This window comes from Carya illinoinensis, chromosome 10, assembly GCF_018687715.1.
Source record: "Carya illinoinensis cultivar Pawnee chromosome 10, C.illinoinensisPawnee_v1, whole genome shotgun sequence".
Lineage (NCBI taxonomy): Eukaryota > Viridiplantae > Streptophyta > Magnoliopsida > Fagales > Juglandaceae > Carya > Carya illinoinensis.
The window spans coordinates 13,825,024-13,843,962 of record NC_056761.1 but is presented as its reverse complement, the minus strand read 5'-3'; the positions used below and the strand labels follow the sequence as shown (position 1 = coordinate 13,843,962).

Genomic DNA, 18,939 nt, shown 5'->3' with positions numbered 1-18,939 from the left:
GAGAGCTTATATAAGCCTAAGGGGACTGCTCGTGTTCCAGGATCATGGGAGCTCACACGCTACATGAAGGCTGTAAACTCAGCATAAATCCCAAGCCCTGTGAAGGAATGTGGCAGGAGTCTCTTGAAGCCATCAATGCAAAAAATACATAACGTACGTCATCAAGTACTTGGTGGGGAGCTGCTACGCTGCACGACGGGATGTGAAAGGACCGAATAAAGACAAATCGTGGCATGACACGTGGAGAAAACCAAGAAATGAGCATGACCTGATTCTACAAAGGATAGGCGTTAGCAATCAACCATGCGAGAGAACAAAGGGGTAAGGGCCAGGAGGAATTCCCACCAGGCCAATCTGGTAGCAATTGGTGGGGTAACTGTAAGGAGAGTTTTCCCTCGAGGCCTTACGCTCAGGAACGCAAGCCCTAGTGCAAGAGGCTTGAGTTAATTAGATAAAAATCGGCCCACGAAGGCCTTTAGGCCCAAAGAAAAAGGAACAAGGGGCACAAAAGTCCTTCTGCGGTACCTCCTAGCTCCGAAGGGTTCCAATCAATAGGCAGGCAATACGGGCAGAATGCCCATAACCTTTTGATAACAAACAAAGAGGGAAGGACGACCTGACATACCACACCTGCAACAGGCAAGCTGCATTAAATAAATATGGCTGAAGAGGCTACAGGCAGGAGACCCTCATGTCCTCCCTTTGCTGCAAGGCATGGGCACCTAACCCCAGGGACCATGTATAAAAATTTCAGGTATTGAGATAGGGGTTAGACTATCTAAACTCTCTTATACACTACTCTAAAGATATACTGACGTTAGCATTGAAGACTCCCAGACCACCACCATGGTGACCGTCTCATGGTATTTTCTTTGTGTTCACAAGCCTAAGACTGAAAACCTGAGATACTGAGGGCCCGACCCAAAGACGTAAAAAACACAATGTTAACAGTCACTTTACTAATTTGCATACCAAGGCAACACAATAAACTTATATTTATTCCAGACTTTCAGGAAAACACCAACTTGAGGAGAGAGTGCTAAAGATAAAGCACGACATGGGCAACTGAGAGGGATGGGGAACGTGCATGGTGATGCAACCATGGAGGGAAGAGGTGAGCATGACGTCGGTGGTGGTCAAATGATTGAACTGTCTTAAGCCTCACAGCTTTCTCTTGTAAATTGCTGTGCGTGGGGACTCTTGGAGCAACGACTGGTGGTTCGAGGTAAGACTCATGGTGATTGGGTGGTTGCTTGAGGATGGCAATGGTTGCACGATGCGACGCTTATGATGGCTAGGCAGCTTGTGGTTGGGTCGTGCTTGACAATTGCGGTTTAAGGTGGAATTGATGGTTGGGGGTTGCTCTATTTTTAGTGACTAAAATAGGGGTTGTTTGGATGTGGGCATGGTCATGCCACTTAGTGGTTGTCCTGGCCTTGGGTGCGGGAAGGTTGAGTTCCGGCTATGTGGTTCTTCATGGGATAGGGTGGAGATATAGTGGCTCAATTGTGGCAGTTTAACTGTGCGACAGGGTGCTAAGGGGCTGTGGGATTGCTATTTCCCATGGGTTAATATGGGATGTGGTTTCTGATGTGTAGGGTGCTATAAAGTAGCAAGGGTGTTGGTGGTAGTTTGTTGGGTACCTATCCTAGTGCTTTGCACATTTTTCATGGTTGTGGGCTATTTGGGAGAGGAAGGAGAAAGGGGGGGCGCGGTGGTTACATAAGATGGAGGCTGGTGGCTTGGAGAGGAAACAACAACAATGTGGTGGCTACTGGACTTCACGTGGGGGATGGTTTATGTTTTTTGCTGCCAAGCAAAGGTGGTTGGTGGCCTGATAACTTAGACTGGAAGAGCTTGGCAGCAACGTGAAGCTTGGCAGTATAGAAAGGTCGATGGCAACCCCAAATTTGATGGGGTAAGAAAGTTATGTTTGCATGAGGGGCTGTGTGTGAACGTGTATTGATATATAGTGTAGCCTTAGTGGGAGGGAGATGTGTAAGGTGTGGAGTCTAGACTTGGTTCGCAAAAGCTTAGGTTTTGGGCATAAGTGGTTTGGGCCTTTCCGTGAGTTATGGATCTTCACTCAATTTCTAAAAATAATCCAACTTGTCTCATAAACTTTTCGGGCAAATTCCCACTTGATCCATTACAAAATATTTTAACCTAACCATCAAACCCAATAAAATCCTTACTCTGCCAAAATAAATTTTGAGCCCATAACCTATTTCAAAAATTAATCATAAACTGAAGTGGGCTATCCGTACATATTAATTAAAAAAAAAAATTCTAGAACGCAGTCTTGGTACTAGGCCTGGATGTTACAAATAAGATGGTCCAAAATCAAGATTCAGACATGTTAGTATGATAGGGATCCTCAGCATGACTTGGAGGGCCATGATAGTTGAAACAAATGGTACGTGGGCAGGATTAGAAAAGATATGTGAGATAATTAATTTAGTAGCAGGTGGCACAAGTGGATTGGTGAGATTTTAGAGAATATTTGTGAGTGCAAGATTTTATAAAAATAACTGTATAATCCAATGTATAATATCAAACCACGTTATGTTATTAATTTATTTTGATGAGAAATCTCTATGATTAAAATGTTTATCATAAAAAAAGGTCATGACAACTACTCCTGTATCAGGCCTGCCAAACCTATTGCAGGGCTATGTTTGCCCAAAATGACATTTGCCTTGAGCAAGGAGTTGTATCTCGGGAGCAACTAAGAGTCTCAAAGTTGTTGGGCTACGGGTATGAAATAATGTATAGGCCAGGGAAAGCTAACTTAGCCACGGATGCCTTATCACGTCGACCAAGCAACCATTCCAAATTTCCAATAATGGAGAAGAAACAACACTTCAACCTATCTAACAGCCTCAATTTCATATATGAGCCGATCTAAGGAAGGCCAACCAAGAAGACCCTTTCTATTTGGAGCTCCTGAAAAAAAATCCAAGCACAACCAAGAAAGTATCATAATTATTAAAAGGAGGGTTGCCCTTTCATTTTCTTTTTTATAATGGCAGAGTCGTAATACCGTCGTCTTCTTCCTTAAGGGTCAATTTTTGCAAGAATTTCACAGCTCCCAATTTGGGGGCCATTTGAGAGTTCTCAAAACATACAAGAAAATAGCTGAGTCGTTTTATTGGAAAGGAATGAAGCTTCAAGATCGCTATTAAAAAATGTGTATAGAATTCAACTAAGCTAGTAGCTGAAGTATTTGTAACAACTATAGTGAAGCATTATGAGATTCTAAAGGCTATATCATCAATTCCCAGCTTTTCTAAGCCATTTTTGGAAAGAGTTTTTGAGGTTGAAGGGGACAAAGCTGAACATGAGAACTGCTTATCAAGTTGGAGATGACAAAGTTGAAATTTTAAAATTGAAAAGTATTTGTGTTGATGATGTTGAGATAAAAAGACTTTGCAATCCAAACGGGGCCTAAGATTTCTAACATTGGGTTGGCCAAACTCCGTGAAGAGGAGAACAACCACATTAGAACTTGAGTTGCAGGAACCATGAAATGAGTATAATGAATGAAATGGGATGAATGAAATAAAATGAAATGAAATGAGTAAAATCTATCGTGTTTGGATATTTTAGAGAAATGAATGGAAAGTAAATAATCTTGTTTTGTTTAGGATCATAATAAAAATGAATGGAAATGAATATTTTGTAACATTATATTAATATACAGAGCAAAAAGAATCATCATTAATGTGCCTTTTCTAAATTTTCTCTTTGAAAAAAATAAATTTTACTTTATTGAGATGAAATTTCACATATCATCTTCACTTGATAATCATTAAGATGGAATTTCAAATATAAATTTCTTTCGATAATTTTATCAATATGCAATACTATTTTTCGATTATTTCGTTTTGAAATAAAAATTTTCTCGCTCTTTCACACTCTCAAACAAACTTTTTGATTAAATAAATGGGCTAAGAGAGTAGATTAAATAGTTGCCTTAAATATTATACATGTAAAATGTTTACAATAAATTCAGATTCGTTTAAAATAAATCATTTTAAAAATTCGAAATAAAATCCAATTATAATAAGCCAACTGTACTTTACTCGAGCTCAAGCTGGCTTTCTAAATTAGGACTTGCAGCATCACATGCGGAAAAATGAAAGCTGTCTTTTCTATGAAGATCGGTGTAATGGGATAGGTCCAGGAATTGCAAGCTCACGAATTTGTGAGCCCGCGACTTTTAAAGCGGCCGAAAAAATCTTTGAGCCCAAGACTTTTGTTTTTTTTTTTAAGTGGCCGAAAAAGCCCACGGCCGATGGATTGTTTGCCCAATAGCAGGGTCACCATAACATGTAGATACTCCAATGAGAAATCAATTACGACTTTTGATTGGACATGTCTTCTGGATTGACAGAGGGTCTAAAAATCAAGAACATTGGAGTAAGTAGTATTAGTCCCGATGAATGTGACAAAATGGATACGACAAAGTTAATGCATTGAATGTTACTGTGGCTGACACAACCCTCATTGGCATGCTATCAAGTATCAACCTCCTAATTATCATCACCTAATGAAGGGCCACACGCAAACCGTCAAGACTAAAGGAGGATATTTTTATAATTTTAGGACTCATAGATTTTAAAAACTTCGAAAAGACTAGACATTATATATGTAGCTTATGGTAATATGATGAATATTAATACTCTTTTGAGTAATATGAATTTCAACATTTTTATATAGTATGGTCTGATCCACAATCTATATCTATTTAGATTCAAATAGTAGAAAATATTTGAAACGCAAATCTCTATTCACTGTAACTTTATTCCAAAATGGAAATTTCTTTTCAAACGACTTTGCCAAGTGGACCCATACCGATAATAGTCGACCATTTTCACAATATCCACCGTGACATTTTCAAGTACTGAATACATTTTTTTAACATTCCTCTAGTCCTTTTAGCTGTAGCTTATAATGTATCATAAATTTAAATACTTCTTTATACATATATACACTACGCGTTCATCTCATTTTTATCAGGTTGTATTGATAAAGTATTATCTATCAACCATTAGATCAACTGTTTTTTAAAGAATAATAAATTCAATTATTGATAGATAATGATCCATCTTAATTATCATCATCTCGCTTACATATGCTTGGGAGACAAAAAAACTAAATTATAAAGAGATCAATTTCACTTGGCCAAAGATAATAACTATACAAGTTCAAGTATATAATTAATATCTTCAAAGTGTAAGTTAGACGCGACTTGGATGCATCTCTAGAGTGACAACTTTAGAGCCCCATGACAACTTCGAAGGTGTTCTAAATTTTTTTAGAAAGGTTTCTGTTTTGTACTAAAGCGACAAACTCAGATAAATCCACTAGAGCCTAACATCTGGAAATCCCCAGCCCAATTCCAAGCTAACATAAGTGAACAATTTGTAAACTTTTAGTTATTAAACTTCTGGCCTGTAATAATAATATAAAAAAGTCATTGAACTTCTAGGAATAAAGTAGTGCTTTTTAAATTATTATCTTTTTATTTTTCATTTCAATTTAGACGTAAATATGCTTATTTAACTTTCCTTCGGTACATTTCATTTTAGAGCAATTACCCAAGTTTATGCAAGATACTCCATGCTCAAAATAAGATTTGATATGTCAGTTATTGGTATTAACTAGTCGTATACACGAGTTGCAGAAATAATTATAACCTTCCGTACTTATTTAATCTTAAATATCAAATGAAACAGCTCATTATAAGTCATATACTCTTTTATATGAACCCAAGTACCTTAAATAAAGCAGACCAATTTTTTTTTTTCTCAGCAAATAGGGTATTTTATAGATAAACTAACAGATATAAGATACAAGTTCAATAGGATGGAAGTCTCTTACAGTCTTCCCAAAACCAAATAGATTACAACACAAAATAAGAAGAAAAAAGAGGATGATGAAGAGACTATAAGACTGCAGCTAAAAGCTGCAGTAAGAGATGTGTTGCAACGTGTTGCTTTGGATTGGCCGGAAGGAACTGCTACTACCACTTTCACTTGATTTTTGGTTACGAAAAGTAGAAACATAGGAAAGCAAGGAACTAAGACGAGTCGTCGACGAGGGACCTCCACTGTCGGTATCAGCGAATGAAGCACACGTGCCACAACTGGAGAGGACGGGAAGGTTGGACCATGAAGAAGCAACGCCACTAATCCCAAGCATGCCGCGCGTGGCGGTAGAAAACATCCATGAGAGCGGCGGCGTATGGAACTTACGCACGACATAAGCTGAGCATGAGACGAATGCACCGCTTAAAATGACAAATTCTTACTGTCGACTTGAAGATTGGTGCCTGGGGAGCCTAATGGTGGGGTGTGTGACAAAAGAAGAACACCAGAAGTCAATAGATCGCCTAGTTTCAAAGCTAACGGAAATAAACTAACAGAAAAAAAAAGGTAGAAAAGTGCCCTAAGTGGCGACTGAGGTTGGCAAAGGGAGGTTGGTGGAGCCGAAGCTCCAGCCCCCTCCCCCCGGTAAACAAAGCAAGGCTCTAGCAATGAGTATCACAGAGTGTTTCGCATAGAGAGAGAACGAAGAAAAAAAGTCTCCTAGTTCTCAATAAAACAGACCAATTAACATTGAAAACACAGTACAAAGCTTTTGTTATCAAGTCATAAGTCATTTAAAATGCACCATTTTAAGTTGTCCAATATGAGTGATGGCCATCTTTGCACAATGCTTTTGCACAAACTCAAACATTTTACTAAGGGCATGTTTGGGCCGGGCTTCAGATGAGAGACAAAATTCTCATTTTATTTCATTTCATCTCATTCCATCTTATTCCCAAACATAATTTAAATACAAAATTTTCAAACTAATCATTATTACAACTTTTTCAAACTTTCAAATAAAAAAAAATCAACTTTTTCAAATCTCCGAACAAAAATAATATTATAAAACTATATTCTTACAATATTTTAACTTTCTAATATTTTTTATTAAATTTTTCTCTCTCATTTCCCAAACCTCAAAAAATATTCAACTCAAACTATCACATTACTATTCACAAAATTCTCATTTCATCTCACTCCCTAAACTAGCCCTAATTGATTTGATACTTCCACTAACCCATCTTCATTCAGACGTCAACACATAGTAGCACCAAAATTTTTTATTTCAACACCATTACATCCAACAAATCTCCTCAAGTGCACAAAATGATATAAAACATTTACACAATCAAATTAAAATTTATTTATCAATCTCCTTGTCTGGTTGAAGAACCCATAATCAAAATTTAGCCACTAAATATAGCCAGATCACATCTAAAATTCTTCTCCTCGCATGATCCAATCACTGAAGTCAATGCAAAAAGAGTAAATGAGGAGGGTGTGTAAGGGACAAGAGAATTCAAAAATCTGTGAAAATATTAACTTAATATATAAAACTCAAAATTTACCAATGGATCACTTTGTAGAAACTAAATCTTAACATCTTAGACAATATTGAGTCATTTTGTTTTCTTATATCCTAGATACAAATCGATAGTGTAACGTGCTAATCCCAGAGGTTCAGAGAGTTAGCTCCTATTGCTTGAGATCATCTCCATAACACAATTATATACTCCAAATTTCCCATAAAATATAGATTCATTTATTCAAATCAAATATATATGTTCTTCCACCAGGACACCAAAGTAATACCTCGACAAAATAAATTAAAATCTCCACAAACACTTGAAAATATCTATGACTCAAAACACCAAAATAACATAAAATAATAAATCTACTAAATATGACTCTCCCATAAATACTTGTACCATTTGGCACTTATTCCTCTACTATCATCAAACTGTGTTAAAAGTTCCTACTCTTGACTTTCAACTGAAGCATTAAAATTATTTGAAAAATATTTTGAAGATAAGGGATGAGTTATCAACAATTCAATAAGCAAAGAACATATACTAGTATGTAAACATAAACCTTGATAGAGTTTAGAATGCATAACAAAACATTTACTTTCATAATACAGAATCAGAACATGTTATCAAAAATATCAAAGTGAAAGTTCAAAAATCTTCTTATTCAAAATTCCTTTGGCATAGTATAACTGAAATATCACATCAGAAACATAATTCCATATTTAACCCCCATGGTAGGATTGTGCAAACCTCAGCAGCCAACCGAGCAGAAACAGAACTTGAAATCTTCCCCTTATTCATTATTGAAGCCCCGTGTGTGCACATAGGAAAGACCACACAGGAAACCATTTTAGCTTCCAAAGTGGGTGTACTAGAAACAGAAAAGTTGGTACCAACTCGAACGGAGGCTATAGTTTTACATCCATGATAAGGTTAGAATGAAACAAAAACAGAATGTCATACCAAAGGTTTTTAAAAGTCAGATCATAGCATATTATCTCATATTACAAAACATATTCAGAACACAACAAAATCAAATCATGATAGTCATATAATTATACACAAATTTTCATATTCACTCCTTTTTGCACAGTTCATAAACAGAATGTCAAAATATTACTCATGTCTACACTAGTCATAACATAAAATACTTTCTTCTTATACAAAGTTTCATGAGCAATGCAGAACAAATAACTGAGGTTGTTTCAAATTTCTTTTTATAGCAAAACATGCATATTTTCCAAAATCAACATCAGTTTATTTCTTTTATACAAAGTCTAGTATAGGAACCCCGCTTATATGGACTTTTTAGCTTTTTAGAATTTTTCCACAACAATGCTGAACGAATATTACTTGTCACCTATAAAATTGTCACATAACTTCCGTAAATTTTCAATTAAACCCATATTTTGATACTTAAACCTGAAATACTAAATTAACTTATTTTCTTAAAATTCTAAAATTCTCAAAATCCTAAAATATCATGACTTCTCAAATAAATCAACATCCACTAAATAACATAATTAATTTTACCTAAACGCATAAAATCTAGTAACGTATTCATATAATAAGCTCGAACTGTTTAAAATAAATATGAGATTGAACACCTACAAATTATTACCAAAAATCTAATTGTAAAAATGATACCAAATAATATAATTAAAGATTTTAAAATTTTATAGTTAAATCAAGTTTATGGCTAATATATTTATCCAGGTAAAATATATGCCTAAATTAATATATATATATATATATATATATATGCCTAAAATATCAAGTGAGAGGGAGACGTGAAAGGCGTGGAGTCTAGACTTGAGAGTAACCAAGACAGAACTAGTCAAATCTCCATTCTGTAAATGATAGGGATTTACTGATTGATCATCACTATGCATTTTAACAGAGCTTGCATTGCAATGAAAAAAGAGATGGAAAAAAGATGAGGATGTAAAACTATTCGACAGATCAGAAGAAATTTGTTTTACGTTCAGTATGAATGGAGTTACAACAGGTCTCTGTTTTTATACATGTAAAAGGCTAAAGGTTGTAAAGGTAAAGGTAAAAGAACTAAGAAGTTGAGTAACTAACCAGTAAAGAATAGAAAAGCAGTTACTTACAGTCTCCTTTGTTTTGTTTTTACAATCATTCTCACTTCATCTCATCTTATCTCATCTAATCATTACAACTTTTTCAAATCCCTATGTAAAATGAAATAAATAATTTAACTTTTTCAAATTTTAAAATAAAAATAATATTAAAAAATATATTCTAACAATGTTTTTTTTTTCAACTTTCAACTTTTATCTCGACTTATCTCTAATATTTACCAATATAATATTACAAGGGCCCGGCTTCAAACTATGTTTTGTTTGTTCCTTTCCTGACGACATTGTTCTCGTTCTCTTTACTCTTTAGCAACTTTTTTGGTGAAAATTTGACCCGAATATGTAGATAACTTTGAATCCTACTATCCCAATTGTAAACTTGTGACAAAATCGAATGGACTTCTAGTCTCCATGTGATTCTGCGTGTAGTTAATTATGCTGCTTCTTTTGTTCCTGACCACTAAACTGATTGATATTTGGATATTATGCTTTTGAGTTTCCATCTCAGTGGAACCATGTCAATTTAATTTCAATTGGCTCTTGTATTTGTTGCCATAGAAAAAGATCTCATGAGCCTGATTACGGCAAAAGAACCTCAAAACTAGCTAGACACTTGCTGGAAAAGGCCATGAATTTGGAATCAGGTTCAAAGATCCTGTGTGCAAACTTGTATCCGCCATGTCCAGAGCCAAAAGTAGCAATGGACATGCCTTCTCATTCTGATATACACACACATTCGATTTTATTCCATTGATATAATCTCTTTACATCTGCAATCCATTAATATCATCCCATCTAATTAATAGAGCATACCCATTACATTAAGTGATTCGACCACCAAATCATGGTAGCCAACAAATTATGCTAAAGGCCCGTTGAAGAATTGTCCAACACATTTAATTCTTTTGAGAAATAGAGAAAAGACAACTAACCTGTCCAACACATTTAATTCTTTTGAGAAATAGAGAAAAGACAACTAACCTGCATAAATCACATCATTGACATTCGCATAAGTATTTTCTTTTTCCAGTGAATAAAAGAAAGCTTAGGTTGAGATACTCCACCATTTGATGAAATTCTTGTATAGTAGACATAAATCTAGCAGAGTAATGGCTTCCTTAAATTGACTGCTTTTCTACATGATATAATAATGGGCTATTCATAAGCCCTATACACCACATACCACACAATTTTTTATTTTTTCTATTTTTTAAAATTTTATTTAAAATTTTGTTTAGTTTTATTCTTCTTAAAATAATTGAATTATTCTATTAATCATCTATATACCACACATTTGATAAAAAAAAATTAAAAAAATAACAAAAAGGGTTGTGTATGGTGTAAGAGGCTTATGAATAGAATTTTTCTTATTCCAATGATGAATTTGAAGATATATTTTTTTTTCTTCTTTTTTTTTTTTTCCAAATCAATGATTTTGAAGATACTGGAGTACAAAATGGCAAGAACTCATGCCGCTCTGTACTTATTTTCCAGTAACTGCATGTACAGAAAAATGTAATATTTCATATATACATAGAAACAGAAATGCTAAAGCCATAAACCAGGATCCTGACAGTGGTTTTGTTAAGAAAATAAATTGAATAGATTGCACAGCTAGAATGGAGGAAATCAACTTGAACATTTCAATAACAAACTTGGCTGTTAAATAGCCTTACAGAGAACTGAAATGAAAACTAAAAGTAAGCCCACGTTTTAACTGCTACAAACATGGTAAGAAGACTAAATCAACAAGTAACAACCATCCCAACATAAAAGGAAAATACATACGTGGTATTAACTGACCACTTAAATAATGCACTAAACATAAATCAACATTTCCTCCCTTAAACTGAATGTTGCAAACTTCAGTTTACATCAGTTTCAGAACAGATTCCCAAGTGTTCTCGCAGCTTGACAAAAATGTTTCGCTTGAGTGGCTTTGTCATTATGTCAGCCAACTGATCTTGTGTATCACAATGTACCAATTCCACAGTTCCATCCTTTGTAAGATCTCGGAGAAAATGAAAACGCACATCAATGTGTTTGCTTCGACCATGCATCACTGGATTCTTGGAGAGCTTGATTGCAGAGCTGCTATCACACTGAATAATGCATGTCTTAACTTGATTTTGATCCAGCTTTCTTAACACCTTTTTTAACCAAACTGCCTGACATGCAGCACATGAGGTTGCAGCAATGAATTCTGCCTCTGTGGTGGATAAACTCACTACAGGTTGTTTTTTTGATGACCAAGAAATTGCCCCTGAACTTAATAAGAAAACATAACCAGAAGTGCTCTTTCGATCTTCTAAATCTCCCGCATAATCACTGTCAGTATAAGCAATAAGTTCATCATCTCCTCCCTTCCTATAGAAAATCCCAAAATCAAAAGTTCCTTTCAAATATCGCATCACTCTTTTTGCTGCTTGTAAGTGTAATTCAGTAGGATTCTCCATATACCTACTAATCATACTTACTATAAACATTAGGTCTGGCCGTGTAGCAGTGAGATACATGAGACTCCCTATAATTTGCTTATAGTAAGTCTTATCTACTTTAACTCCTTCTTCATCTTTCACAAGTTTACAACCAGGAACAATAGGATTGAAAACAGAGTTGCTCTTATCCATTCCAAACCTATGCAGTACCTCCAAAGCATATTTCTTTTGACTAATAAAAATACCATCAGACTTTTGCAACACCTCAAGACCAAGGAAATACCTCATCTTGCCAAGATCAGTCATATCAAACTCATGCTTCATTGAATGTTTAAATTCTTCAAACATTGATTCATCATTTCCAGTAAAGATTAGATCATCCACATACAAGCTCAGAATCAAAACTTTACCTTCCTTGTTAATCTTGATGAACAGAGTGTGCTCATAATCACATTTCTCAAAAGCTTCTTTCATGAAATAAGCTTCTATACGACTGTACCAAGCACGGGGTGCTTGTTTAAGTCCATAAAGTGCCTTCCTTAGCTTGTAAACTTTTTCTTCACTTCCTTTCTGTACATATCCGCAAGGCTGTTCTACAAAAACTTCTTCATCCAATTCACCATGTAGAAAGGCAGATTTCACATCTAGTTGATAAATGGACCAACCTCTTTGAGCTGCAAGTGCTACTACCAAACGAATTGTCTCCATTCGTGCCACAGGTGCAAAAACTTCAGTATAGTCTACTCCATATTGCTGTGCATAGCCCTTTGTGACAAGCCAAGCTTTGTGCTTTTCTACTTCTCCATTTTCATTCAACTTAGTCTTATACACCCACTTTACTCCAATTGTCTTTCCTCCCTTAGGTAATTCTGTTAATTCCCAAGTCAAATTTTTGTTTATTGCTTCCATTTCCACATCCATGGCTGTTTTCCATTTTTCACTTTTTACAGCTTCTTCAAAATGAATAGGATCAGCAGCTGTAAACATAGCAAGTTCCCCTTCATTTTCTTCATCAGAAAGTCCCTCTCCTGTTTCAAAATTTTTCATCCAAACAGGTGCTCTTCGATTTCTGGTTGCACTCGAATTTTGAAGGTTGCCTGTGTTCTGACTTAAAGAATCTGTCCCAGTAGCTTCAGCAATAACATCAACTGTATTGTCTGCTGCATTGTCTTCTATATCAGGATCAGAATAAGTTTCACTTCTTTCCTCATTCTCAGTTCTTCTTCTTCACAATCACCCCATTCTAAATCACATATAGTGACTTCCTCATATTTCTTACCCCAGTCCCAGTTCTTGTTTTCCTCGAATACAACATCCCTACTAATTATGATCTTTTGTGAAATAGGATCATACAATCTATAAGCCTTTGATTCTTCACTAACTCCCAATAAAACACAACTGAAACTCTTATCATCAAGTTTAGTTCTTTTATTGTCAGGCACATGAACATGAGAAATACATCCAAATACTCTAAAATAATCAACTGAAGGCTTAATTTTACTCCAAGCTTCTTCTGGAGTTTTGTTTGGCACTGCAAAAGTGGGACTTCGATTCAAAACATGTACAGTCCAGTTAACTGCTTCAGGCCAGAAAGACTTTGGAATTTTCTTTGCTGAAAGCATACTTCGAACAATGTTCATAATTGTTCTATTCTTTCGTTCAGCAACTCCATTCTGTTGTGGCGTATATGCAGCTGTTAACTGTCTTCGTATACCATATTTATCACAAAAATTGACAAATTCCTGGGATGTAAACTCGCCTCCTCGATCAGTGCGTAGACTTCTCAGAAAACAGTTTGTTTCTTTCTCAACATGAATCTTAAAACTCTTGAAAAAACCAAAAGCTTCTGATTTTTCCACCAAAAAATAAACCCATGTTTTTCTACTAAAATCATCAGTAAAAGTGAGCAGGTACCTTTTCTTGCTGTTAGAGATGGGCTTAATTGGTCCACAAATGTCTGCATGCACCAATTGAAGAATTTCTGCAGCTCGCCAAATGGTCTTCTTAGGAAATGAGTTCCTGTGTTGTTTCCCTGTCAAGCAATCTTTGCACAGCTTCGAGGGAGGTTGAAAATTCGGCAAGCCATTCACCATCTCTCTTTGTTGAAGAGTCTTTAACCCTTTAAAACTCAAATGTCCATATCGATAGTGCCAAAGTTGTTCAATGTCTTCAGTTATTGTGTTAAAACAAGTGGATGCTATAGGCTGGGATATAGCATGCACGACAAACATTCTATGGGAAGTCATTTTTGTATCCATAATCAAACCTTTCTGAGAATGAAACACTTTACATTTGCCATGCTGAAACACAATAGTAAGTCCCTTTTCTTGCAACTATCCAATACTTAGTAAATTATGCTTCAATTCAGGTACATAAAACACACTTGTAATGATTTGTATTAAACCATTTACCTGCAATCTGACATTGCCCTTTCCCAACACATCCATGCTTGTGTTGTTGCCAAGCTTCACAGAGTCTCGAAAAATACCATCAAAGTCTGAGAAATACTCTTTGTTGCCACACATGTGATTGCTGCAACCAGAATCAAGAAACCACATGTCTTCTCGACTGACTTTGTTGGTATCCACATATGCCATCAGCAACATTTCTTCCTGATTCTCTGCATAATTTGCTTCTGTGTTATTGTTTGGACATTCCCATGCAAATTATCCTAGCTTGTGACAGTTGTAACACTCCACTATGGCCTTATCAAAAGACCTGTTGTTGCGTCCTCTTCCTTTTCCTCTTCCTCTGTAGTTTCCACGACCAAGACCTCTTCCTCCTGAGAAATCTCCATGAGTGATCTTCAAAGCTTGCTCTTCTTCAACATGTGAACTCATGCGTTGTTCATGGACAATCAAACTGCTCTGCAACTCATCAATACTTAAAGTATCGATATCTTTAGACTCCTCAATAGAACATACAACATAATCAAATTTTGGAGTCATGGATCTTAAAATCTTTTCAACAACAGCAGTACTTCCCTTATCTTCTCCATTTGCTTTCATCTTGTTGGCTATGGTAAGAGTGCGAGCAAAATATTCATTCACAGTTTCTCCAGTTTTCATGTGAAGAATTTCGAATTCCTTTCTAAGAGCTTGCAAGTTTCCATGTTTCACTCGCGTTGTGCCTTGATATTTCTGCTTCATGGAGTCCCATATATCCTTTGAAGATTTCTTGTTGAGAATTGTCTCCAGAATAGTACGATCTAATACCTGAAATAGATAGTTCTTAGCTTTTAAATCTTTCAACTGTTGCTCTTCAAGGTGTTTCTTCTGTGGATCAGTGAGAACAACACCTTCTGCTGCTGCAGGAACACCATTCTCCACCATACCCCAATACTCCTTTGATCGCAGGAAATTTTCCATGAGCATTGCCTAGTGATCATAATAACCATCAAACTTTGGAACTGCTGGTTGTACAAACGAACCTTCTGTCATCATCTCTCAACTAAAAAAAAACTTTCGTAGAAGACTGCTGCTTCTAAATAATCAGGCCCCTGTGATGGGGCTCTGATACCAATTGTTAAGAAAATAAATTGAAGAGATTGCACAGCTAGAATGGAGGAAATCAACTTGAACATTTCAATAACAAACTTGGCTGTTAAATAGCCTTACAGAGAACTGAAATGAAAACTGAAAGTAAGCCCACGTTTTAACTGCTACAAACGTGGTAAGAAGACTAAATCAACAAGTAACAACCATCCCAACATAAAAGGAAAATACATACGTGGTATTAACTTACCACTTAAATAATGCACCAAACATAAATCAACAGGTTTTTGTTCTTTCTTTTTTAATTAGTGATTAAGGAAGTATTTTTATGATGCTGTGAATTTTTTAAATATTTAAAAATATTTAAAAAATGCATGAAAAGAAAGAGCAAAAAATAAAAATATGCACTTTCAGGATCCCCATGTGTGGTTGGATGTAGAGCCACTCATACTTGAAACCATCCTCACCCTTACTTAATTTGTACTAAGCATGTCTACAGACAATGATATATACAAACATCACAATTTGGAGAAAAAAAAAAACTCATTTCTCATTATGCCACAAGAGTGGGAAACAATGATTTTGCTTGCCTCCATTGATTTGAATATGATTTCAAAATCCGTTGGATGCTAATGATATTAACTCCAATCATCGGCTGCAACATATGTAAACTTCTACCTTCTATTACCTAGTAAGTCCCATGACAAACTAATTACTATAAAAAAGTCTCATTTTAGGATAACCCAATTTACTGTAAATATGGAAAGCGATAAGCATGAAATCAATAGCTGTAAACTAACCTCATTCTCTCACATGATTAGCGTCCACTAATATCTTTGAGAAACCTCAATCTGATCTTGTTAAATGTAGCTACAACATTTTCTATACCAATCCTCTGTTCAGGAAAGTCGGTACAACAATGCAAAGCCAATCCCATGGTGGATAGCAAACACTCCTCCATTGCAGCATAATCATTTTCGTTGCTTAACAAATTGGCATCAACAACTTCAAGCACGGAAAGGGATAATGATTCTTGTACCAGGGATAATGATTCTTGTACCAAACTCTTCAAACTCATTTCTCCGGTAAACATATCATTTGTGGGCTTTTTTTTTTTTTTTTTTTTTTTGTGAAAGTTTCCATCAATAAAATGCCATAACTATACACATCTCCCCTTGTAGAAACAAGTCCTTCAAATCCATACTCTATACATATGTTACAACTTATCATGAGAAAATATAAATATATGGTACTAAAATGAACAATACATTACCAAAAGAGAACAATATTATGTGTTTATATGAGAGTACTAGAATGGCAAACATGGAACTTAACCTCACCTGGTGCCATATATCCAACTGTAGCGAGAGTCATTGTTTGCGTTAGAGAAACTCAATCACCAAGGAGTTTGGCGATGTCAAAATTAGCGATATTTCCAACCATATCTTCATCTAATAAGACATTGGTAGGTTTCAGATCACAATGAACAATAGGCATTGCGTAACCAAGATGAAGGTATTCTACTGCTGTTGCCATATCAATCAATATATTTAGCCTTTGTAACTGCATATTCAAGCAACGGTTTTCAGAGTACAACCACATGTTTAGGTTCCCATTAGGCATGTATTCTAATACCAAGGCTTTGAAGTCCATGTTACAACAAGCGGTAATGATTTTGACAAGATTCCGGAGATGAATATTGCGTAATACCTCACATTCTATGTGAAAGCTTTTGAATGCCCCCTTTACTTGCAAATTTAAAACTTTTATAGCAACAGTTGTACCTTCTAAGAGTGTTCCTTTGTAAACAAACCCAAAACTTCCTTCTCCAAGTAAGTTGTTTGCATTGAACCCTTCTATTGCTCGAATAAGTTCTTGATGTGAGATTCTCCTCCATGTTGCTAAAGGCATTGAATTTGTGTCATGTGAAAATTTAGCATTCCTCTTATGGCGTGTTATTGAGAAAAATACAAGGCACACTCCAAGTACCATTAACCCCACTGCAATTGAAATATATTTTAGTATTCGCATTCCTATGGCCTTTTTTCCTTTACATGGGAGGACTTGCATTTGAGCCTTACCACAAAGTCCATTGTTTGAGATGAATGATGTAGATGGAAGTGTACAAACTATCCTCTGGAAGGAATTTCTCCTTGTAGCTTATTAATTGACAAATTTAGATGTTTCAAGAATGAGAGTTTTTCTAAGGACTTGGGAATCTCTACATATAAGTTATTGTAGGAAAGATCTAACAGCTCTAAGCTTACCAATTCACCAACAGATGTAGGAATTGAGCCATCTAGTCGATTGAATGCCAAAGATAGATTGGCAATATTTTTGAGCCCACCAATTGTAACTGGGATACAACCTGTTATTTGGTTTTTTGACAAATCTAATATTCTCAAGACATTCATATTCCCAATATATAAAGATAGAGGGCCATTAAGGGAATTTGATGATAAATCAACCAACAAGAGATCTGTAAGCCTCCACAAGCTCAAAGGAATTGAAGAAGTTAATTGGTTGAAACCCAAGTCAAGATTTCTTAGTGAAGTCATGTTATCTATGCATGCAGGAATGTGTCCATAAAGCTCATTACCACTTAACCTTAGTGTATTCAAGCTTCCTAAATGATAGAGCATATATGGGATTGAACCTTTTAGTCTGTTACCATAAAGAAACAAACCTTGGAGCTTGTGCAATCTTCCAATTGTTGTTGGAACAGGTCATCCAGTTCATTGTGGTATAGGCTCAAATTAATCAAGCTACTTAAATTGCCAATCTCTTCTGGAATGTTTCCCTCAATATTGCAGTCATATAATTGAAGTCTTTGAAGAGAGGTTGAGATCGTCCCAACCGAATTGGGAAGGACGTCATTCAACTAGTTTTTGGACAAAGTTAATAATATGAGATATTTGCAGCTCGACAAAGAAGAGAAAATGCTCATAAGTTTTGGAGACTGAAATGTCAACTTATTTGATGCGAGGCTCAGCTTCTGGATGAGCCTTAAATTACCAATTGTTGTTGGAATTGAGCTAGAGAATGAGTTGTGACTCAAATCTAGAATAAAGAGCTGTGAAGCATTAACAATAGAGTTGGGAATCGTTCCGCTTAGTTCATTTCCACCAAGACTAAGGACCTGCAGATTTGGAAGAAAATGACCCATATTTGATGGAAGGTGTTGCCCAGATGACTAACACAAGAGGGGAGGTGAATTGGGTTATATTTAAAAAATTAGCAATTATAAATCAAATACAAAATATAAAATATAAATAAAATATAAAACAACAATAAATATAAAAAATTAGCAAACTTAGTATGTTAACGAGGGTCAGCCCCACTGCCTACGTCCTCACCTCAAGCTACCCCTTGAGGATCCCCAAATTCACTATTCAACCTCCTTCAGGTGGAGATAGAAATCTATTACAACTTTGAACAACACCACTACAAAGGATTCGTGTAGAACACCATCTACACTTGCAATCACCTTACACGTGGTG

General features: G+C 35.7%; 2 protein-coding genes across 2 annotated transcripts; both read right to left on the bottom strand.

Annotated features, from left to right (window-relative positions):
• Positions 1 to 14,611: 14,611 nt before the first annotated feature.
• LOC122278449 lies at positions 14,612 to 15,094 on the bottom strand. The gene has a single exon (XM_043088637.1). The coding sequence runs from the start codon at positions 15,092 to 15,094 to the stop codon at positions 14,612 to 14,614; it is 483 nt and encodes a 160-aa protein (XP_042944571.1).
• Positions 15,095 to 16,831: 1,737 nt separating this feature from the next.
• LOC122278448 (probable LRR receptor-like serine/threonine-protein kinase At3g47570) lies at positions 16,832 to 17,431 on the bottom strand. Its single transcript, XM_043088635.1, has one exon. It carries the CDS (start codon positions 17,429 to 17,431, stop codon positions 16,832 to 16,834), a length of 600 nt encoding a protein of 199 aa, XP_042944569.1.
• Between the last annotated feature and the right edge of the window lie 1,508 nt (positions 17,432 to 18,939).

Excerpts from the sequence above, each read along its gene's own strand:
- LOC122278449 (XM_043088637.1), bottom strand. The coding sequence starts at position 15,094 with ATGAAGCAGAAATATCAAGGCACAACGCGAGTGAAACATGGAAACTTG.
- LOC122278448 (XM_043088635.1), bottom strand. The coding sequence starts at position 17,431 with ATGGTACTTGGAGTGTGCCTTGTATTTTTCTCAATAACACGCCATAAG.